Source organism: Clarias gariepinus, chromosome 22 (assembly GCF_024256425.1).
Source record: "Clarias gariepinus isolate MV-2021 ecotype Netherlands chromosome 22, CGAR_prim_01v2, whole genome shotgun sequence".
Lineage (NCBI taxonomy): Eukaryota > Metazoa > Chordata > Actinopteri > Siluriformes > Clariidae > Clarias > Clarias gariepinus.
This window is the reverse complement of record NC_071121.1, coordinates 12,499,881-12,522,879: the sequence shown is the minus strand read 5'-3', so window position 1 is coordinate 12,522,879 and position 22,999 is coordinate 12,499,881. Positions and strand designations below refer to the sequence as shown.

Here is a 22,999-nt window from a genome sequence, read left to right as displayed (position 1 = left end):
AGAGAGAGAGAGAGAGCGAGAGAGAGAGATTACTTGGATTCAGCAGGAGGGAAAAAAAGCTGAGTTTAGAGATTAGTACATGTTTTACTGCTTTGGGTTTTTATTTAGAAGATGGATATGTGTCGCATATGGAACAGAAGATAAAGAGGACCACTTTGATTTTTTAACAACAAATAATAAACGAAGCAACCAAAACGAGACTTTTTAAACCTCAGTTTGGCTGTATTTTGTGAGTACTGCTAAGTATATTATATAAGTATTCTAGTGGATATTGTATTTTGTACTGTGCATACTGTACTTGGATTGCTCTTTGAAAATACAGCAATCTGCGACAGACATGGATAACAATAAAACATCTGTCCATCTAAGATGCTAAGTTCTTTATTCTTTTATTGGTCTGTGGAAGAAGAATGGCCTCAACAACTTTGTTAGCTCTGACTGCTATCTGGTTCCACTTGTCAGATGCTAACTGTCCCCCAGGATGCCTGTGCACCTCGGACATTGTAAACTGTGGATCTGTGGGTATGGAGAAATTTCCCTCTGTATTACCTTCCATCACTTCCATCCTGGACCTCAGTCATAATCGGCTCACATGGCTGGCACCAGGAACCTTGCATGGACTTACCGGGCTGAAGGTTTTGTGCATCTCGCATAACCAAATCTCTCTGCTCAGCCCTACAGCCTTTCACAACACCAGTACGGTACTCCACCTTGATCTCTCGTCCAACAGACTGCAGATATTGGGAAAACACCCTTTTCAAGACCTGCTGGGATTGGAAGAACTACTACTCTATAACAACCGCATCACCCACGTGGAGAGCAATGCTCTCATGGGACTGAGCAACCTAAAGAAGCTTTACCTAAGCCTCAATCAGATTACTGACTTTCCCTTTTTCTTGTTCCGCAAGCACAGCCATCCTAAGCTGGTCACTCTGGATCTCTCTTCTAACCGTATTTCACAATTGCCTCTGGATGATATTGTTCTGTTGCCTGTGACTGTACAGAGAGGCTTGTTCATTTATAATAACAGCTTAATATGTGATTGTTCAACATATCGCATGTTTTGGCATTGGGAGAAGGAGGGTTATGAAGCTATCAGACATTTTAAGGACGAATATTCATGCCGGATGTTAGGGGAACCACTTATCTCCATCAAATTCCTCTACAGCCCTCACTTCTTTGATAACTGTACTATTGAGAAGATGATTTCATTGATCTCCCCCAAGGCTGACATGATAGTCTACGAGGGGGAACAGGTCAGACTAGATTGTACTGGCACACTCAGTAATGTGGTTCTCTCTTACTCTTGGATTATACCTCATCAAGAAAACATGACTTATTTGATTAAAAATGGTACCCTGCGGCTAAACAAAGATGGCAGTCTGGAGATCTTATCCGTCCAGTCAAGGGACTCAGGAATCTACCGCTGCCTTGCTGTGGACACAGTCAGGATGAATAACGAAACCCGTGAGGTGAACCTAACTGTAGATTTTCACCTTTTGCAAACTGAACCTTTCAGCACAGGATACACCACTCTGCTGAGCTGCGCCATCACTCTCTTTCTCATACTCGGGTATCTTTATTTAACCCCTTGTCGCTGTGGCTGGTGCAAAGCCCCACCAACCTCACCAACAACCCTTAGCTTTGGCGAGGACCTCCAGTCTCTGTCATTCATGTTTAAGGTTTCACCAGCTGTGAGCCTCAATCTAATAGATAAGTCTGACCCTGACAAGCATTTGGTCTTCCTTGAGCCACTTGTGGAGGAAACAAATGGGAACCTTACAGCAGATTTTAAACCTGACTAAAAGAATTTGGGGATCCGGTGTAGGACACAGCTACTGTACAGGCACAGGAATTTTGCAGGTTTTGCGTACAGTATATTTTGGAAAATGTCCGATTAATCTTAGGTATGCAAATCATGATGAAAAAAATGGTTTCAGTTTTTAGGCTGTATTTACAAAAACAGTTCACCTTGATGAATCAGCTCTAATTTTTTTTATTATTATGTCTATGAATGTGAAAAAGGACAAATTAGATATTATTACTTTGTACTGCTTCTCTAGCTCCAAAACACCTTTCCTGGTATGAATTTTCATTACAAACATCCATCTTGCTATGAAAGTGTCAAACTGTGTGAAGCAGTGGGAGATATATTGATGAAGGTTTTAATGAAATAATCTTTGAGTGGCAGTGTAGGAGTGAATTTATACCACCAGGGATAATCCTCTCAATTGCATGCTTTGAAAATTGTATAGGATCGCACCAGCATGGGCCCTTGCCTCTAGCACTGCAGTTAAATTGGGGCCTGGCGTGGGATGAAGTTGCTCATGCTTATATCTTGTCATTTAATGGTAAATTCAATAAGAATGTTAGGGTAAAATTATTTTTTCAAATTCGCATTCAAATTACTCTAGTAACCTTTTTCCTTCATCCTACCTCAATTGTCAGATGATTTAACCTATTCATATGACATTTAAGACCTTGGGGATCTTTAAAAAAGGATTTTCCCCCCATAAACTGGATGTGAAAGATTAGCAGATGCACAAGCTGATCATGTGCAAAACTATAGCCAGCTGCCGTTTTATAATGTGAATATGCTATAGCACGAGATTAAAATATTTCTGTTCCTCCTACACCACAGTGACAAAACGCATGAAAAACAAACTGAAAGAGAAGCCCACACATATAAATCTTTTAAATTCTTTATATAATGTTCCTCTTTTTTTATTTTCTTTTTTAGTTTTTTTATGGTCAAGTTTTTTGGACAGTTATTAAGGTTAGCTGCATTAAGGTACCGTTAATAAAGGTAAAGCCATTTAGATTCAATGAGGCAGATTATTCATGTTTCACCTATTCCTCTTTGGACAGTTTCCTAGCTTAAGTTATGCTTCCTGACAACATTTTTGAGTGGCTTTAATGTTAGAATTTTTGGGTTTTACTTACTGAGTTATGTTTAGGACAGTCATCAATCGGATTTTTGCTGCTGGCTTATCTTGTGAGATTTATGTAGAAAAGTCGCCATGGAACCAATTACTTCAAAGCTTACATTTGGCAACTCTACAGAGACAAAGCTGTACTTAGTTACATAAATGGTTTTTCTCATAGACACCTTCTTCCAAACACACACACACACACACACACACACACAGAGTTCATGTGTTGCAGAGATGATGAGATTTGCTGAGCAGGGACCTGAACAGGTTGGGATTTACCAGATTACCCCCAGGATAAATCTGGTGTTTGGCAATTTTTCATCCCTTTTTGCCTTAACCTCTATCCTTTCCCCCCACATGTGACAAAATGAAAATGGAGAAAAGTTGAGCTGGGCACCCACTCATATGTATATCATGCAAACATAAGAGATAAGTTGTAGCATGCAATGTTGTGGTTCAGTAGTAGAAAAAAAACTGTTTTACACTGTGCGATTGCAGAGATCTTTCAAAACGGTCTATTGTTACCCTGTATGATACAAATAAAACATTACATTTAAAAATGTACTATGTTCTGCTTGTGATGCTACATTTAAAGTTAAATTAGCTTAAAGTTAACTTAAAATTTTGCATAAATGAATGATGTTCCATCATGAACAATTAAGGAGTCTGTCTGCTCTAGCTTTTTTGTCTCTTCCTAGCACTTTCTACTGTAGAATAATTCTGTTTGCCCTCATAGTCTAGGGATGAAGCTAAGCATAAGATAGAGATTCCCTAAACTCAGCTTGCCTCAACTTTGTGGTCAAAACTCAAGAAGTAGAAAAGTGATTATGTTAACTTTAGCAACATTTAGCAAAATCTGCTTGACAACAGTAAAGGTGACAGACCCAAATGAATGATTGCTTTTGAGGGCAGAGCGCTCGTTCACTACAATCGACATAGCAACTCTCAACTGCTCTATTCAAGAATGAAATTGAATTTCTTTCTTGTCTATAGGCGGAAGGATTGTTTCCCATAATTTGCCAAACCAACTGATGAGGCACCTGGAACAAAGCTATCTCCCAGAGAGCTAGTGCAGCTTTCATGCTGGTCAAGGAACCACATAATCTTAGTCTCACAGCAGTTCCAAGAGAAGTACATAGAACAACATCAAGATTAATGAATACAATCAGTGTCAACCTCACAATAAGTTTTGATTTTGTCAGTCATGATGAACTATGGTAAAGAATGGAAATGTTTGGCTGCCAAAAGAAGTCCACTGCCATAGTCCGCTTATTCCATGATGGAATCATGGACTATGTACTTGACAATGGCAAAGTATCTGGAGCCTTCCCAGTAACCAATGGCACGAATTGCCCCAACAATTTCCAGCATAATGTTCACAACAATGCTGATTGACGCCTTTAGAAACACAAACCCTGGTATCCATGTAAGGTCACCATGGCGAGCTCTTTAGCTCCAGGCAACCGCAAGCAGTTAAGAAGGTGAAGGAGACAGTCATCACAGTTTTCGCTTCGCTGATGACTGCACCATTACTGTCCGTCTAAAGCACAAAATGCAAGGTCAAATTCACTTCAGCCTGTGACAATTGTTTACTGATAGTATAAGGAATACTTCAGTGTTGGCCCAAGCTGCCCCTGGCACCCCATACCATGAAACCTGTATAACAGTGAAAGGGTTGAAACTGCAGTTTGTAGAGAACTTTATCTATCATCTACACTGACACCAAAAGACTTTTCAAGGCATTTAAGGCAAGGCACTTTTTTAAGCAGCATTAGCCTAGTCACCAAACTGAAGGGTCACCGATGCAGTTCTCATCGCCACCCTGTTGCATGCATCCACGTTTTGGACTACAGGAGATATGAAGCATGATTAAACCATTACTACCTCTGATGTCTCCATAACCACCTTTGCATCAGATGGTATAATAAAATTGAGAAGCCTAAATGTTTCTCAATAAATATAGATACCTGGGAGTCCCCCTTCTGCCAACTGTCCTGCCTGGCACAACCTCTTATGCTTTCCTACAAAGCCAAAAATATACCAGCTTACACTTACCTCAAAGCACCTTCCCCAAAAACCATACTCCACACTTCATAATGCTCCCTTTCAGTACTGCTCGAATGGTCCCACCATTTCTTAGGGTACAACCTCTGTATTTTTTTTACTTTACTACCTGTTGGGTCCTCCTGCCCTGTTCTAAAGAGACTACTGAAAAGACTGAAAATCTTTTTTTTTTCGCAGACACATTTTCTTTGTATAATCCCACTACCTTCCCAATGGATCCAACTCCTTCTACAATGCTTCAGACAATCTCACAAGACCTCCTCCACTTCATGCAACTAAGGTCCTAGTTCAGGCCCTTGTCATTTAAAAACTAGACCACTGTAACTTGCTCTTGGCAGATCTGCCTTCTAGTGCCATTCTATCTTTGCAACTGAGCCAGAATACAGATGTATGACTTCCTTTCAACCTTCTTTAGTTCTCCCACACCATTCCATTGCCAGAATTTCTCCACTGGCTTGCTGTAACTGTCTGCATCAGATTTACAATACTTGTGCTTTCCTACAAAGCCAAAAATGGACCAGCTTGCACTTACCTCGAAGCACCTTCCCCAAAAACAACACTCCACACTTCACCATGCTCCCTTCCAGTACTGCTCGAATGGTCTCACCATTTCTTAGGGTACAAGGAAGGGATGCATTAAGACTTTTTAAGTTTTTGGCACCTAGGTGAAACTTGTGTCATAGATTTTGGTCCATCATCCCATGTGTCCTTTTCAGCTCAAACACAAACATCCCCCATACCCTTGCTGTTACAATTTTTTTTCAGAGGGGGCTGTCTGATTGAAGCGAGAGTTAGACCAGTTGCCATTTTCTTGCCTGTATACAAGTTCAGATTTCTTTATAAGTCAGATAAAGATTTTGCACAATTCAGATATTTAAGCTAATTGATAGCAGACCCAAACATTTTTGTAACTCAATTAGAAGTTTTATTATAAGTATAAACTTACCCCAGGTTACTGGTCAGTGCTTTTTTTGTAGAAACACAATCTATATAATAATGCTATATAATCTATATTAATCTATAATAATGCAACAAGGAGGATGAATGCTATCTCATGCTTACTCTAAGAAACAAACTTTTTAAATTGTCGTACACGTTTAGTTAGGGGGACAAAACAAAATGGCGACACAAATGATCGACTGGTGTCACAACAATTGATGCAAGAGTGCACCGTTCCGCCCTGAGGGAGCTGTAACAGGATGTCAAATTCAAAATCTGAGGATTAGCAGGTGAATGCATTTCTATTGCACCATAACCAGTAACCGGTCACCTCTAGTTGGAACAATTATAACAGACATAGAAGCACACATTTATACTATATAGGTGACTCTATGCATCACACTTGTGGGCCTTCCCCAAACCTTTGCCACAAAGTTGGAAGCACACAAATGTCTACTGTATCTATTAATGCTGAATTATTAAAAATTCCTCTTATCAGAACCAAGGGACCCCATAGATGTTCAAGCCCAAAATGCCCCTGTGCATAAAGCAAGATTCATAAATGCATGATTTTTAAAGTGGGTTTTAAAAGAAGGTTGAAGAAGGTTGACATGACAGAGCCTTGCCCTCAACTACACTAAACATTTTTGGGATGGATAGGTATGCAAACTACACACCAGGCCTCTTTGTCCAATATTTGTACCTGACCTCAGCAATGCTCTTATGGCTATGAGCACAAATCCCACACCACAAATCAGGTGGAAAGCTTCCCAGAAGAGTATAGGCTGGTATAGAAGCAAATGGGGATCTCTGGGCTTACGCCTTGTTTTGAAAAGGGCTATAGGGGTAATAGCCCTTTAGTGATCATATAATAGCGGCATCTTTATAGAAGCAAGAGATTTAATGCTGTGTTTTGACATTAGATCAGGTTATATTTCGTGTTTATCAACCCTCTGAATGGCGTACCCATTATACCGTTTGCCAATTTCTGTCTCCATTGCAAAATAAAAATGTGACATTCCCAGATGGACTCTCAAGTACGACAAATAAAATGTGTAATGCTACTGTGATCCGCTTTCACTCCAGCACAAACATCAACACTCTCTTTTTTTTTTTTTTTAAAGAAATTAGTACCGATTGATTATTTTCGACCAGAAATCCACAGATTTAGTTGAACACATGAAAAAGGCAATATATTAGTAAAATAAAGACACAAACTGTCCCCATGCTTAAGAGACATTTATGAAACAGATCTTGTATTCCAAACCTACAAAAGGTCATGATTAAAAAGAAAATAATGAAAACAAAAAGCATTTTTGCAGGGCGAAACTTGACTCCAATGCTGCCACTGTCCAAGCTGAGGAAAAGCTGCCCTCTGTTGGCCAGAGAGCAAAAGTGTGAGGTTCAAAAAACTGAAAATTAATGATTCTTTGAAAAGCATTAAACATGAGTATAAATAAAAGAATCTGAGTGTAATATACTCAACACAATATGTTTATACAACCTTGTTTAATAGAACATTTGTACAACCAAGAATGTAAAAAAAAAAAAACAACAAAAAAACAAAAGCAGCTAAAATGAAGAGTGATTCACTTTTTTCTTTTTAAAAAAATATTGTCTGCGTTTTGCCCCTTGTTCACAAACCATTTTGAAAATTAGAACACAAAAAAAACATTGAAAGGCAATTACATTTCTTGGCGATATAAATATAGTGGTTTGAACAAGGTTCCAAACAACTTATTAAAGAAGAGCATTATTGAGTGACATGAACCTTGTCACCGTCTGATTTGTTGATCAAATGGTACAAAACCAATTCATTTTCTTTTTTCTTAGTTTTAAATGTGCTCTTCATGTTGAATATATACATTCTGTATGGCAGTAGTCTATAGTTACTGACTGCTCCCAACATTTTAGTAAGTGTAGTCTGAGTAGTAATCTTTTGGAGGTCCATAGCCCCGGTTACAGTGTGTTCCTCCCCACATTGACCCTCTGCCTGGTCTGGACCTCATGGGCATGGGGGGTGCTCCTCTTCCTCTGAAGCCTCCACGCCTTATGTCCATAAGCCCTGGAATGGGCCCTCGGGGGCCGAACATGCGGTTCCCACTGTGTGAGATCGGCCCATGTGGCCCACCTCTGCATGCAGGTCGCATGGTTACCCCAGGACGGGGTAAGAGCCCTCTGGGGTTGCAAGGCATGCCCCCACCACTCATGCCACGGGGAGGCATCATGCCACCTCTGTGGCTCTCTGTGCAAGAGTTTACTGATGTCCTATTGCCCTGAATCCTGGGCATTACACTACCCGATGTGCTGCACTTCTCAACCCCTCCGACCTCAAACTGCAAGGAGGAAGGCGCCGTGCAAGATGTGCTTCCATCATCCTTATTGTTAACAGTCAATCCTTCACCAGTCCCTAAGCATAATCCTTCACTTGAAGCTGCACCTTCATTATTCCCGAACGGTGCCGGGCTTACCCCTGGTACATAGCTGTTCTGTGGCCCTGTTGAGGGTGGCCAGTTATACACGGGTGGCACAGGGGGCGTAGGCATGGGACCAGGGAATATGGGAGCATCTGGGTAGCTGGGCAAAGTGCAAGGTACAGAGGATGAGGATGATAAAGAGAGGGTAGGAGGTTCCATGGCTTTAGTCTGTGTATCTTGAGAGCCAGGCAAAAATGGCTGACTGTCATTTGCAAGAGACTGAGTTTGAGCCTGAGGCAAGGCTGGAGGGCAGGACATTCCATCTGGATCCATTTCCCCTTTGCTGCAGGAGGTTTGGGACAGGCCCAGGGGAGCAGTGTTCGCAGGTGGGTTCACACAAGAAGAACTGAGATTAGCCTGATCAGCAGGTTGGGACAGGGGAACAGGGTTGGCCAGGGTTACACTCATGCTGTTCACTTGGCAGTACTCCTGTCCTTGAGTGGTTGAGCAAGCAGGTGAGGAATAGGCAGAGCTCATGTGATAGCCGGGAGACCCTGAATAGGGGCTCCATTGTGCCGAGTTGGGGTACAAGTAGCTCTGGTGGGGGTTCACGCCAAAACTAGCCAAGTTGTCCTCCCCCTCAGCCATGGACGTTCCAGTCTGCTTGGAAGCTTTATACTGCGAGATGGCCGCCTTGAGAATGGTGTAATCCACGGGATTTGAGGACAGAGTGTCAGTGCTGTTCGGGTCAGAGATCGGGGGCAGAATGTCCTCACTCACGGGTTGAAGAGGTAGAGCGGTCTGCTTCTCTGCAGCCCTGTCCTGTGCTGGCACGGCTGCTTCCTCATCTGAGTCTAGGGACATGTCTTCCTCGTCCATACATGCGTCCGGCTCTGAATGGAAGAAAGGCAATTTAGAAATGGTCTGTATAATTAAAACGTTCCAAAGATACAGTCTAATTCTAGATGTACAAAAGAAATAAAAACAAGAACAATGATCGTAAATAATAACACAGCAAATTAGATCTGCTTTAGAATATCGAAATTAGATCTAAAAGTCTTATTAGTCACAAACTCCACACTGAGGCCGTCACCTGGAGCCGGGACAACAGGCAGGGCAGAGTCTTCACTTCGAGCCCTGATTATCAGGCTCTCAAAGTCCTTCATGATATCATTCAAGCTAGCAGTGATGATCCCATTACTCGAGAACTTGGGGACATCAATGGACTTATCTGTTAAAAAAAATAATAATTGGAAAGAATGAAAATCCCAAATGATGATGTAAATGATTATAGGTTACTTCTCTGTCTAATTTCGTTAATAGCATAAACAAGTCAAACTAAATGGACACAGGATTGCCGTCTACAGTATTACTATTTGAGTGTCGGTGCATGCATGTACCTGTGAGGAAGATGATGTGTCGGAGCTGTGTGTGCTGAGCCTGTAACTTCACCAGACAGTCCAGATCTGGTGCTTGTCGTGACGGAGCATCACATTCATGGTAAGGTAAGAACTCCACCAAGTGCTTCTTTTGATAAGCTGTCAGGAGATTTAGCAGATTCAGAGCTTCGCTGTTCGACCTGTTGGAGAGAAGAAAGAGCTTTAGAAGAGTTAAGAGGCAACGAGAGTCAGAGAGCACCGGTGGAGCGAACTTATCAGCATCAAACGAGTATTATCAAACAAATGAATGCTCTTTAAATGTTGTTAGGTCTCTAAATGGTATCACTTAATTTGCAGACAGACAAAAATATACAGTAGAATAACACTGGTGTTGTAATGCAATGTGTTTTGCTGTGCTGAAAGCACTGACCTGCTGAGCTCCTTCAGCTTTTTCTGAGTCTTACAGTGCACCTTCCACTTCCATGGCATGCTCTGCTCTTCCAATAACTGTAAGAATGCCTGAAGCTTCTCTAAAATCAATAAAGAAACATAAGACATAAACCCACAGACCAGCAAGAGACCTTTGTGTGCGTGTGAATACTGAGTTTAAAGTTTACCTTGAAGTACAATTAAAAACACAAACTTTTCTCCTAAACATGAACCAAAGAAGAAGTGCCAGCCATACAGGCGTAAGCACATTACAAGTTTTTTTTTGTAAGAATTGATAATAACCAACAGACATTATTTAGATCAAGTGAACAGAAAAAAATCAAAAACCTTTTATTCAACCTCGTAAATAAAGACAAAGGTAGGTTTAAGTGAACTTATGCTTCTGATCTTTCCAACACGGTGAAAGTCCTGATACCGGTCTTCATCCAGTGTCAAGAGCTTACCTAAAGTGATGAAGTCTGGGTTGAGGATGAGCTCGTCAGATACGATTAGGCCTCCAGACATAAAAAGCTCATTGTAAGTGCGATTTTTCACATCATCTAAACTGTCCACGCCAGCGAAAGACACCGTAGGCAACTTCTTTAAGGACACCAATCCTGGAATCTGAAAAAGGGGGATTTCAAAAGGTTTAGAAACAAACCATTTAGTTTAGTCAATTTGTAAATGTAGAAAATAATTACATTTAAAAAAGGGAATTTAAAATAAAAGAAACCTTGTGAACATGAGAAGCTATGTCTTCATTCTGAATGATAACCATAAACTTCTGCTGACAGCTGCTTTCCAGATATGTCAGAGGATTGCACTCAACGTTGCCAAGGCTTTTCAAGTACCTCTGTGTTGAATCAGAACATACACTTAGAACAGCGGCAAACTAAATCTAAAACAAACGGCAGAGTTTGACAGTTGCCAATAAGGTCCTACCTTAATCTTAGCACAGAGGTCATTTTCCTCTTCATCCCCTTGCTGTATGTAAAACCTAACTGCATTCATCTGCATGATCTCCACCAATGTGCACAGCACATTCGGCTCGATCTGACCAATCACGTCATTTACGGGTGCACCCGTCTGGGCTGGTTCGGGTGGCACCTCGGGTATCAGTGGGAGACCGGTGCTGACTGCGGGCTTGCATTTGGGACTGTCTGCAACATTTGGAACCATTGGATCTGACTTTTTCTCTGGGTGAGATTTTCTGGTAGGGGACGGCTGTTTCTTGGGGACAGGAGGAAGTGCAGCGGGGGTAGGGGTAGGGGTCAGTGTCGGGGTTGACACAGGTGTTTGTGGCTTGCTGGCTGCTTTGTGTGAAGACTCCGGTGATTTATCCTTCGAAGCTGACTGTTTGGAGGATGTGACAGCAGCAGCAGAAGGAGGAACAGTAGGAGGTGCAGCAGAAAGAGAAACAACAGGTGGTAGAGGAGGTGGAGGAGGAGGAGGAGGAAGAGGAGCAGGTGGAACTGTATCACTGGGAGTAACATGGTATTGAGGAGGAGCACATGTGCTAATCATGTGGTTCATCTTTTCGCATAGCATGCTGATGCAACCCTGTACTGGCAGAGGTGAGATAAATTTCGAGACATAGGGAGAGAAGGTGGACCCTAATCTGCTGGTCGTGTACTCATGCTGCGGAAGTGCAGGCTGGGAAAGGTAAAATATTTGATGCCTTTCCATCAGATCCTGAATGCTCGTGCAGAGCGTCTGAAACTCCTGGTCCAGGATGGAGTCTAGTGTTTGCCCGGCTGCTTGTACTGATCTGTCCATCACTGATGTACCTGATGTCCCTGGTTCATCTGTAGGAACCGGAACTGTGACCAGGGAGAAGAAAAACACTTCATATGCGGAATGTCAAATTTGGTGAATAATATAAATTTGCATTACCTTTTATATATATTTATAATGATTTGAGATATGTTTCTGCGCAAGTCCTTTATTAGGTCACCTTCACATTGCTCATGCATACAAACAATACAGAATTAATTAAGCATTTCAATAAAGCAGAAGGGTGAGACATACCCACTGAGGCTGCTCTCCACTGTAAGAGGTTATGACTAGGGTCAGGAGGGAGCTGCACCTGTTGCTCGAAGCTGGGTGGTGGACTGCACAAATCCATACTGCTAACACTGCATGCCATTTGATCCTGCACAACACAAGCACAGCAAAATTCCCACATCTATGTATTACGTAGGCATAATATTCACACCATGCATGTAGTAGGGATGCGCCAACTGTTGACTATAGGAGCCATTATGATGCATTATTGTACAATTTACCCATGACATTTATATCCTAATCTTCAAATTAAATTTTCTTTACTGTAATTTGGGATAGAAATGCTAGTCTGGTAATGTGACTTAAAAATTATCGGGGGCAAAGTTAGCTTAAGCAAGGTAACACTACTCAGCATTTTCAAGCGAAGAGATTTTATACCAAATGTTGACACTTTTGTTCTATTACTCTTTAGGGCTATTAATGCAAGTTTTATTATGAACAAATATTTTCAAAATAATATTTGCTTATGGGATTTTTGTATTTTTGTATAAGACATTTGTACAGTATTGTACATAAAACAAATAGAGGTTTTACTGAGTGTGCTGGAGAATACAAGTTCTTCTGGTAACTATGTCACACTTGCTTATTTCTATTTTCATGCGAAAACATTTTTGTTTTTCATATAAAACTTGGACTGTCAGGAAATATATTACTTTACAGGCGTGCAAATATTCCTGTGTAAATGTTATTTATTGATTCAATTTTAAGGTATGTATGAGTGCTTTTGTAAATACTACACTAAGTTTTCTACATACGAACGAGTCCCGTTCCGAGAGCTCATTCATAAGTCTAATTTGTTCGTAAGTCCAACAAATACTGTCCAGGTACTAGGACACACAATAGGCTAAACACAGGATAAAACTAACATGTTCCATGATCTTATCCTTGTTCTTTAAAATCTTTCCAATAGTTAAACGATTCATGTTAAAAGAACGAGCAATGGGCATTTTTTCATCTCGATCCATTCTCTCAATTATTTTCGCTTTTGACTCCATTCTTATCGCTTGGCACTTCTTAGCAGTACAAGCTTCATCTCCACTGTTTTTACGCTTGCTTCCAGACATCCTGGAAATCATGCTGAAATGTGTGACAATGTACGCCAGAAATGTCATCTAATTTCTTTCGCGATTGAACATGCACGAGTAGGGGACTTACTGTAATGCAGTGTGTGTGCTCAAATAACATCATCAATTGTTACCTCCAGGTAATCCAGCGAGATCTGCTCGTCCTCTGCTGGTCTGACTTGCGGGTTGTGCTCATAGTGGGCGGGAGGTTCGACGGGCTCACAAGGTTGGTCAAGTGCCACACTCTCCTGGAGCTGCGTGGGCAGCAAATGATGGCCAGCGGTAGCGGGAGCAGCAGTAGCTGTGCTTTGAGACACATTCTTCAGAGCAGTGATGAATAACTTAAGCAGAGTCTGCGTGTCCTGGATAGGTGTGGTGTGACTAACATGTTCACGCAGGTCCGTGTCACATATCCCCATGTTGTCCATCACCGCCGACAAAGATGTGGACCTTTCACCCTGAGGAACTGCAAAATAAAAGAACACATAGTTTTAAATTCAGTGTATCTGGGACAAACAGGTGCAGCACAAGCTGTGCATTCTGCCACTTCTGATCTGTAGCTCCACCCATAAACGCCTCGGGCCTTCCTGCAGCGCAGAGACTAACTAGAAGAGTGTTTGTTAAAAACGCTTCCTTTAAAAGTAACTTTGAGCCTGAAATGTTTTTGCTGTGATGTAATTAGTTTCTAAAATATAGCATTAGGTTACACAAAAAAGAAAAATGCCTTTACACACAGTAAACCCAGCTCAATATTAGTGGCAAGAAAAACAAAACTGAAAGTTCAAAACAGAATTATGGATTGGAACTATGGGCCGCGTAAAATGCAGCACGGCAGCTATATATATTTTTTTCAATACACTCCCTCTTATACATCAGTCTTAACACTAAAAGAGCAAAGCATTAAGCCCAATACTGTATATATTGCAACTCTGGTCCCTTGGGGCATTTATATGTGAACAAGTGTTCACATATAAACCTGGAGTTCAACAACCTTGAACTCTTTGCCTGCTAGATATTCTGACAACTTTCTATCGTGGCCAACATTGGACTGGACGTGCCAGCCTTTGGTCCCTTGGTGTATAGATGAGCCTTGGATGCCCGTGATTCTGTCGCCTGTTTGGGGACGATCACAGAAATCAGGATCGCCCAAAGCTAATAAGTCTTGATTTCTGATGCAACATTTCGATGGGAGGGTCAGAATTTGATTCCTTCTGCCTCGTATCAATGGTTCAAGGCCAAGGTGTATGGTGTGGAGGATAGTTTCTTAGCACACTTAGACTCAACTGAGTATTGTTTACATGCCACAGCCTACCCAAGAACCGTTATTGACCATGCCTGTCCCTCAATGATCACAGGATCACATGGCTGTCACAAAGCTAAAATCACCTCAAAACTGGCTTCTTAAACAAGACTGTGAGTTCATGGTACTCAAATGGCCTCCACAGTCACCAGATCTCAATCCAGTAGAGCACCTCTAGGTTATGGTGGAACAAGAGATTCGATTGCGCAGCTGACAAATTGATGTGATGTGTATACAGTATATACATATGTACAGTATACATTTATGTCAATGTGTGTATGCATTCTTACACAAACAAACCAAAACAAACAGCAGGAATCATAACTATGTTTAATAGTGAAAGTAAGAGCATTTCCACATGCACATAAAACACATATGCACGTAAAGCCTTATGTAGAACAACAGAGGGTTTTCCCCATCAAGGCGTATTCCAGATAGATCGCATTCAGAAAGCTAAGAACCCTTAAATATCTAAAGCCTCTTTGACGAGAAGAGTTTTAAGAACTAAATCTCAAAGCACAAACATACGCTCTTTTATCGTAATGAAGGTACAGAAACTCACCTCTTCCTAGCTCTCCATTGCTCACGGCATCTGTCTTTATGTACTTGCTAGCTCCGGCTGAGAGGTCACCCTCAGGCCTCCTCTTGTGCCCGGCTGGCTCCCAGTCGTCGCTGCGCTCCTGCATAGCTCCATCCTCCTTGCCCAGTGATCGTTTGTGCAGTTGGATCAGTTTCAGCAGCTTCTCCATCTTGTCTTTGTCATACTCCCCCTGGGGCTTCTGAGCTCCACCACCATTAGATTGCGCCAGTCCAGTCCTAGTGCTGCCCGAGCCACTCCAGTCAGACACAGGGCTGTATTCGTCAACCATGGCAGGACCAGTGTCCTCCACATCCTGCTGGAGGCATGTAATGGCCAGTTTGAAGTTGTCAGGTGCATGGAAATATGTATTCAACGATGAGTCCATGTTCTTGGGCCGTTGTGGTGGGTATTGCCCGGGTCGTTCGTCCAAGCTTAACCTGTACTCAGGCAAAGAGAAAAGCCGTCCGGAGCCATGTTCCCTCAAACTCAGATAGTCCAGAGCCTGCGTTTTCACTGCACTCGCCAGGTCTTTGGGTGGATTGGCACGCAGTTTATAGAAAGCATGGTGCAGAGCAGGAGCAACAGTCTCTATGTGCTCAGTGTTTGAGTCTCTGGGCTCTAATGGAACGAGAGAGTCCACATGTAGGCCAGCGTGTCTGGACACTTTGGAAGAGAATTAAAAGAAAACACATGTAAACCAGTAGTAATGACAGGTAAGAAAAATACAAAGCATGTCTCAATTTTAACTATGGAGGCTCATACGTACTTAACCTGCCCGTGAATCTCGGTTCTTGAAAAACAAAAAGTGCTTGTAATCCTCTGTCGCTTCTGCCTCGCTTTTCTAAATTTCAGAAAAAGAGAATACCATTGCATAGTGTAATAAACAACAACAACAACAAAAAACGTGTGTAGAATATGCACCATGAGTGTACCTTTTGAACTGTGCAGGTGTGATGATGAAAGGAGGAGAAGAAAGCCTTTTTCTGCCAGTGGCTTCACAAGAACCTGTATAAAACCAGAGAATTAAAATCTACAACCTTTGGCAAGTGTACCACATTTTTCAGCAATAGGGACATTTTAATCATCTACAATAAAGAGAAACATGGAAGGAAGAAAAGATAAAGAAGAAAGTTAGTTCCTCTGGCTATCCATAAATACATTTGATATTATCACAAGTTCAACAGCACGGAGTCTCCTCAGTAATTGTTTCTTAGTTGGTCAGAATTACCTCAGAAGACCGTGTTGTTTAGTTCAAGGCTAATGCATGCTAAACAGCTAACTAGTTTCTAACACGAAGCTGAAACCCAAATCCCACTCTAACCCTTGAACAAGGGCAGTACTTGCTGTGTGGAAGAAGGGATTTTACACCCCACATAGCATGCTAGCTTTCTATTTTTTGCTATTTGGGATTTAACCCCGGAAAACAGGAGGTTAGCTGATGTTCATGTTGATATTCAGCACAACAGAACTCCCTCTCAGAATGATGCTGCTTGCCATTTTCCTTGTAATAACACCTTACAAAAGTAAACACACCTTTAAATTAAATATAGTTGCAAGCATCGAAGAGCGGGCCCAAGCACTTTGCGTTTGTGCATTTTTGTGTGCGAGTCTGTGTGTTACCATTTGTGTTATGTGCGTGTGTGTGTGTGTGTGTGTGTGTGTGTGTGTGTGTGTGTGATCTTAAGATTATTAACCACTTTTAAGCATACGTTTGAGGCATTGTCACAGCTGACCCGTTTGAGATATCAAAAATTTGCATCTTCAATGTCTTGAGATCACATAGGCCTGCTTTGGTGGTGATCATATAAATTCCCTCAGAAGGATGTATCAAATTCCTCTGGTGGCATTTTGCAAATGAACCAAAATAACTGATTTCCTGTTGAGCACAGTTCATGACATGCAATATAAAAGGTGTTGGGCTCAATGAGCTCGAAAATGTACAGTATACCAGGTTTCACATGCATGTGTGCAAGTGTGTATAAGCTATGCAGCAAAATATCGGGTGCGAGCCCCATGCCACGCCCGGTGCCCAGAGCCTTAGTCATCCTAATGACATCAGATTCCAACCTGTCTGCCATTTTTCATTTTCTGAGTTTTTGAGCATGGCCCCCAAAAAAGCCCGGAATTAGGAAAAAAAAATTTTATCAAGAGGGCCCTTCACACACTATCGGACCTCAGAACTTTTATAGCAATGACTTAATAACGATGACATCATCGTAAATAAATCACTTACCATTTTTTCCTTCTCCATTTTGTGAAGAAGGCCAGACAGGCTGTTTCCCTGCTTGGTCTTAGCCATGACATCAAACAGACTGCAGTACATCCCGCACTTCATTACTTCCATAGAAAACAACAAATAATAAAAGTTTATTATTCATTATATAAAAATAACACAGAAAATGTTATATATTTTTTCAGAACAATAACAGTTTAAAGCTATGTTCCTCTAAATGACTACGATTAAATTAAAAGACATTCAAGCTATCAGCACTTATTTTTGTCATACTGGATATATAATTATTTTACCCTCTTGTGTTCCACTATATGAATCCCATGAAAGCAGTGTAGAGGGAATTTTTCTCTTCACTTGATCAAGGTGCATTGCCATATTTATGTCAATTTTATCAGGACTACAAAAAGAATAAAGCAAAAGCACACTTCAGTAAAATGCCACTAAGGAATATTCAATACAGACTTAATTATAAAATTTATGACAGAATGTCAGCGTTATTTAACTGAATTGTATTCATGTATGTGATGTCATTATTTGCATTTAAGCATCTTTAAATAAAAATACCATTAAGACCACTTACAGTTTGAGAGGCAGAAAAGGGAGATTGGGCGACCGAATGCACACATGATACAGCTCTTCTCCTCTGTTTACCAATGAGCCACTCCATACCGTATATCTGCGCCATCCTGCAAAACACAAGATATCAGTCGGTCTTAAACAAGAATGAGATTAAGTAACTCGAAGCACACCAGGGGTTCCCAATGCACATTTTCAACTAATCACTCGCAGTCTTTTGAGAGTGGTGTAAGCGCTCACAGAGTTTGGAGAAAAGGGCAGATTAAAGCTTTTAGTGTGCATGATTATTGGTAATGTAATATCATGAAAATGCATTGTTTACGTCACACACTGCGTTACAGAATTGTTGATCTCCGAGGCTAGTCATGGCCAATCAAACTGAAATCCAGCCAATTCTGGACTGGATTTAATTATTCAACTGGTTAATTTTTATTATAAATATTATTATTATTATTTTATCGATTTTGCTGATATGTGAAGTGTCACACAAATGAATCCTGATCCCTAACTGAGTCGAACCCCCCAATCTTTAATTAGTACGGCAAATCAAACAGTCCAGATGGAGGCAGCTTACCTCTATGTCCTTCATACACACCACTGCTTAACCTACAAAAGAAATAAAAAGATTTTTTTTTTGTATAAAACAGCCATCCACTAAAACAACACAGTCTGGATAGTTGCTAGACCAATATTATTTTTATACAATTTTATAACATGGAATAAAATACAACAGCTGATCTGAGTGAAGAGGAAATGCCATGGAAATCACCACTATACTGATTCTTAGATACTGTACCTGTGAGCAGCCGTGGCCGACTCCTTAACTTTGTATTGAAAGGACACCACAGCATAGGGACACACGTGTCTAGGTCGTGACCGCAGCTCCTCAAATGCAAATTCATAAAAATATTGCTGTATATGACATAGAGAAAAACAACATTAAATCCAGCTCCAACATGCAGGAATAATCCAGGCATCAGAACTCACTAATGGACAATACCTGAGTGAGCTCAAAGGCCCTATACGACAATAACGATGTGACTTTGCCGGCATTTTTGTGCACGTGGCAATCAAACTTAGGCGTAGGTTCCAGATTAGTCTTGGGCATATTTTCAAATATGCTCTTTAATCTACCCTGCAAAACAACAAGAACAACAAAAAAAATAGGCCATGGACCATTTGAAGACAAACAAAAATGTATACATTACATTTGATGTTTGAAATAAATCAAGAAAATATTACCTTCATGACTTTAAATATGATTATGTCTCCAGAAGCACCAGCTTCAAATGGGTTGATTTTCAACAAATCTGAATATTTTGAAAGGTATATACCTAAAAGGGAAAGGGACAAATAACAAAATATTATTATTCTGTTGAATAATTTGGAATGATTTGGAATATTTTTTTTTTTTTACCTCAGAATATTAACATGATAAAAAAAAGAAAAACTGAAAAATGATGTGCATAGATGCGCTCTGGGGGAGCCCTGTCCTCCATATTTTAGTGCTTCCTCAGTTCTGAGCAAACCGCATTTAACAAATCACTTAATTAAAAGTCTGCTCCTGGCCAGCAAGTACAAGTGAAAAAATATTTTTCCTTTCAAAACCTTGTGACAACTTAAAACATGACAGTGTGATCTGCAATCAGGTATAACATGGAATAGTTGCACACGACTCATACACATGTTTTGTAAGACCGAACATACAAATACCTTTAACAGGATTTCCCAAATTGTTAATACGTGCATGTCCTACTGAAAGGCCCTTTTCACAGATCCAGCGAGTCTGCAACAAAAAGGTACAACTGTTACATTTTTTTTTCGTCCTTAAATACAGGCTGAAAAATTATAATTTTGAATGAATTTGCTCTTTACTGAATTTATCCACTTTTGCAAGAGCTTATTCAGATGTGTTAAATGCAGGCGGACACAAAGCTTAAAATTTTTCTCTAAAAACTTAAAATGTCTAAGAAGGAATGATGGCAGCTTGATAAAAATGTATAAATATATTATATGTTTAAGTAATGAAAAAAATTCATAAGATTTACAGAGAAACACATTCAGTTGCCTGCATCACCTTTTTTGCATCAGGCAGCAGAAAAGCATAAGAGTCAGTAAGCTCAGCGTCCGTCCGTCCAGCTTGCTTGAGCTCCCTTTTCTTCTCAATATACTGGACAAATTACAAAAATGTACATTAGAATCATGTTCAGTTAAAAATAATAGTCAGTAATGTAGACCATAGCAAAAATAGGAGACAAAAAATGGCCTCTCTCAAACGAGACTTAATTTAGCCTGTGACATCATGGGACTCAGTCTGGCGTTTGTATGTGAGGGCTGGTCATAAACATATTACCTTACAAAAGCCCCAATCAGAAGTCAAGCAACATTCAATCTGGTTTTATATCGCTATAACAACATGGACCTTTAAATAACTTCCTAACGACAACACGTAGCCGGCACCCGCAATTAATTTTAAAAAACAATAGCACGTCACTGGTAGTGTGACGGAAGAAGCATATCTTCTCCCTCCCAAAACAAAACAAAGAAAAAAAATTTATAAAAATGCATTCATCCCTCACTGCTGTTTAGGAAGCGTTATTTAGCAAGCTTACCTCTTTCTCCAGGAGTTCGTTGTGAATGAGAAACGCTTTAGTGTAAGTAAATGCTCCTCGAGATGAAGTATCCAAGTACGAGGAAGAGAGGAGTTTAAAAAGCTCCTCCAACTCTCGCGATTCGGGCCCTAAATGCTGGAGCAGACCTGGAGAATAAGGAAAAACAAACAAAACAGCATAAGAGTACAGTACATCATATCGGAATTTAACTGCATACTGACAGGATAGTATATCACACAGAATACAATATGATGAAAAAGTTGAAATACATCAACACACTGTACAGAGGGAATAATGACAGTTCTTTTGAAACACCTACAAGTATTTGTATTGTTTTGATTCAGACTTGTCATGACACAAAATTAAGTGGTCTGTCAAAATTCTTTCATTTCCTTAAGTGCTGCAAGTTAATAAGCAGAAAACACTGTCGTGTGCACGACCTAGCTCGAAACCAGAAGAACATGTAAAAACTCAATCACTCACTCGTTTTTATCCAGTTTTTCCTATGTACAGGGTAAAGTAAACCCTGGACGGGATGCCAATCGATCACACATCATACATACGCATTGTCAGACTCACATGCTCATTCACTCATTATGGGCAATTTGGGAAAACCAATGAGAGGAATCTTTTGGAGTGTGGGAGGAAACCGCAGGAAACAGCACAGGAAGACCAAACTCCATGCAGACAGACTCCGAGTGGGGGATCGAACCCGGACCCTGAAGATGACAGCACTAACCACTAAGCCTTAAGTCTACACATGAATCAACATGAGCACTACTACAAAAAGTGTGTTTCACAACAGCATGACGTGACATGACATTTACAGCACCAGTCTACAAACGGCCTCCTGACTAGTTTAGATTCAGGCAAACTGGAAGTGAATCTGTGCGAAGAATAATATCGAGCCCTGATTGTTAAAGGCTGAAATGAGAGCTGCACGGTCACATGACTTAAAGTTCTCAATGAGGCCCTTTTAACTTTCCCATGTCTGATTTATTGGTTCTTGAGGAGAGATTTGAGCTCTTAGGAGTTTTATGAGATGAGACACTGGAGTGATGTTTTGGTGTGTTACATTAACGCTACAGTAGGTTTTGAATGAGGAGTGGCAGAAGTGAGCTCTGTGTGTGGTGGCACCAGTGTTGTCTTTACTACCGATGGAGCGATTTCTCTAGCACACACACACACACACACACACACTCCAGCAGGATCAGGCTTAAATTACAGACAGAATAACCACACAACGCAAGACATAGCGAAACTAGTGCATGTAAGCAAAGACACGCGTTGCGATCTGGTGCTTCACGTCTCGGAGAACTCGCTAGTTAGCTACAGCTAACGCCTGTGAACTTGCATTGGCAGCTGGTGGCCCAAATAGCTAAAATTTACGGCGAAGTGCAAAGCAAAACAGCACTTCTGCACGTGCAGGAAGATACACCGCGACTAACTAGGGCAGTTTAAGAAAGCCAGGAGCGGGTAGTACGAGTGCCAGGCATGCAGAGCACACTACTGTATGAAGCGCAGGCAGTTCGCTTTCAGGAATGCCAGTGAGGAGGACACAACCTTTGCGCTCCTTGATCTTCCGCGGGATTTGGAAATTCTTGCGATGCCACTCCTCGGTCGATCTGTGCAGCGCCGACGGTGAAGTGCTGCAGTTCTTGAAATCTGACAGTCCGCTCTTTCGCCGCTCGCAAGCATCTTGTTCAGACATTTGCTCGTCTTCGCATCCAGCTTGATCGCCATTTTGCTTGGATGTAGTCGTGGTAGAGGCTGACAATTGTTCCTGGCTCTCGATGCCGTCCAGACGTAAGCCGCTGGACTTGATGGCGTCCCGGTCATATTTTCTGTCTTCGTTCAGATTGCAGGCCATTTTGGCCACCGATCACTTCGTCGACTGGCGATGAAGTTGGTTTCAGCGCCGCTTCACGGAGTAATTCTCCTTCTCAACCAGCCTCCGCCATTATGCCTCTGACGTGCTGCTTCCCTGCGCTGCGAAAACTCTGGCGTCACTGTGTTTACGAGGAGCCGAGCGCCACCCAGTGGCCAAATCCGAACCAGCAGTCTGTACCAGTGCCTCTCAGAGTAAAACGTTTTTTTTTTTGTTGTTGTTGTTGATTTTTAACATTTTTAAATTGGTACAGTTCACCTTTTACAAAAATCACAATGTGTCAATACTAAATACATGTATTTATACATCACTGCGTCCCTTTCACTTATCTGGGTGTTCTTTCTGGATCTCTTTCTGGTTCAAATCTAAATTTACTTAAACCAGGAGCAAAACCAAACAGAAAGTGTACTACAAACCCCAAGTGGACTAGAAACTAAGTACCCTTCTGCTAATATACTGTATAGTAAATAAATAAAAAGTCAAATTTTAGTAAAAAGTTCACAACTAGGTGACATGATGGT

The 22,999-nt window shown here is 41.1% G+C and overlaps 2 protein-coding genes across 2 annotated transcripts; one reads left to right on the top strand and one right to left on the bottom strand.

The window, feature by feature from the left end:
- Window positions 1–410: 410 nt before the first annotated feature.
- LOC128510794 (amphoterin-induced protein 3) lies at window positions 411–2,656 on the top strand. Its single transcript, XM_053483312.1, has one exon. It carries the CDS (start codon window positions 411–413, stop codon window positions 1,803–1,805), a length of 1,395 nt encoding a protein of 464 aa, XP_053339287.1. The 3' UTR covers window positions 1,806–2,656.
- A 4,506-nt stretch (window positions 2,657–7,162) lies between these two features.
- On the bottom strand, window positions 7,163–22,657 carry tasorb (transcription activation suppressor b). The gene is made up of 23 exons (XM_053482701.1): window positions 22,154–22,657; window positions 20,591–20,736; window positions 20,056–20,148; window positions 19,692–19,764; window positions 19,221–19,312; window positions 18,979–19,113; window positions 18,775–18,890; window positions 18,553–18,584; window positions 17,983–18,088; window positions 17,696–17,799; window positions 17,403–17,506; window positions 16,102–16,174; window positions 15,936–16,010; window positions 15,152–15,832; window positions 13,424–13,755; window positions 12,190–12,313; window positions 11,104–11,981; window positions 10,895–11,014; window positions 10,626–10,785; window positions 10,163–10,262; window positions 9,754–9,932; window positions 9,447–9,584; window positions 7,163–9,246 (listed from the first exon to the last, which is right to left on the bottom strand). The coding sequence occupies exons 1-23, from the start codon at window positions 22,458–22,460 to the stop codon at window positions 7,847–7,849; spliced, it is 5,568 nt and encodes a 1,855-aa protein (XP_053338676.1). The 5' UTR covers window positions 22,461–22,657; the 3' UTR covers window positions 7,163–7,846.
- Window positions 22,658–22,999: the final 342 nt, after the last annotated feature.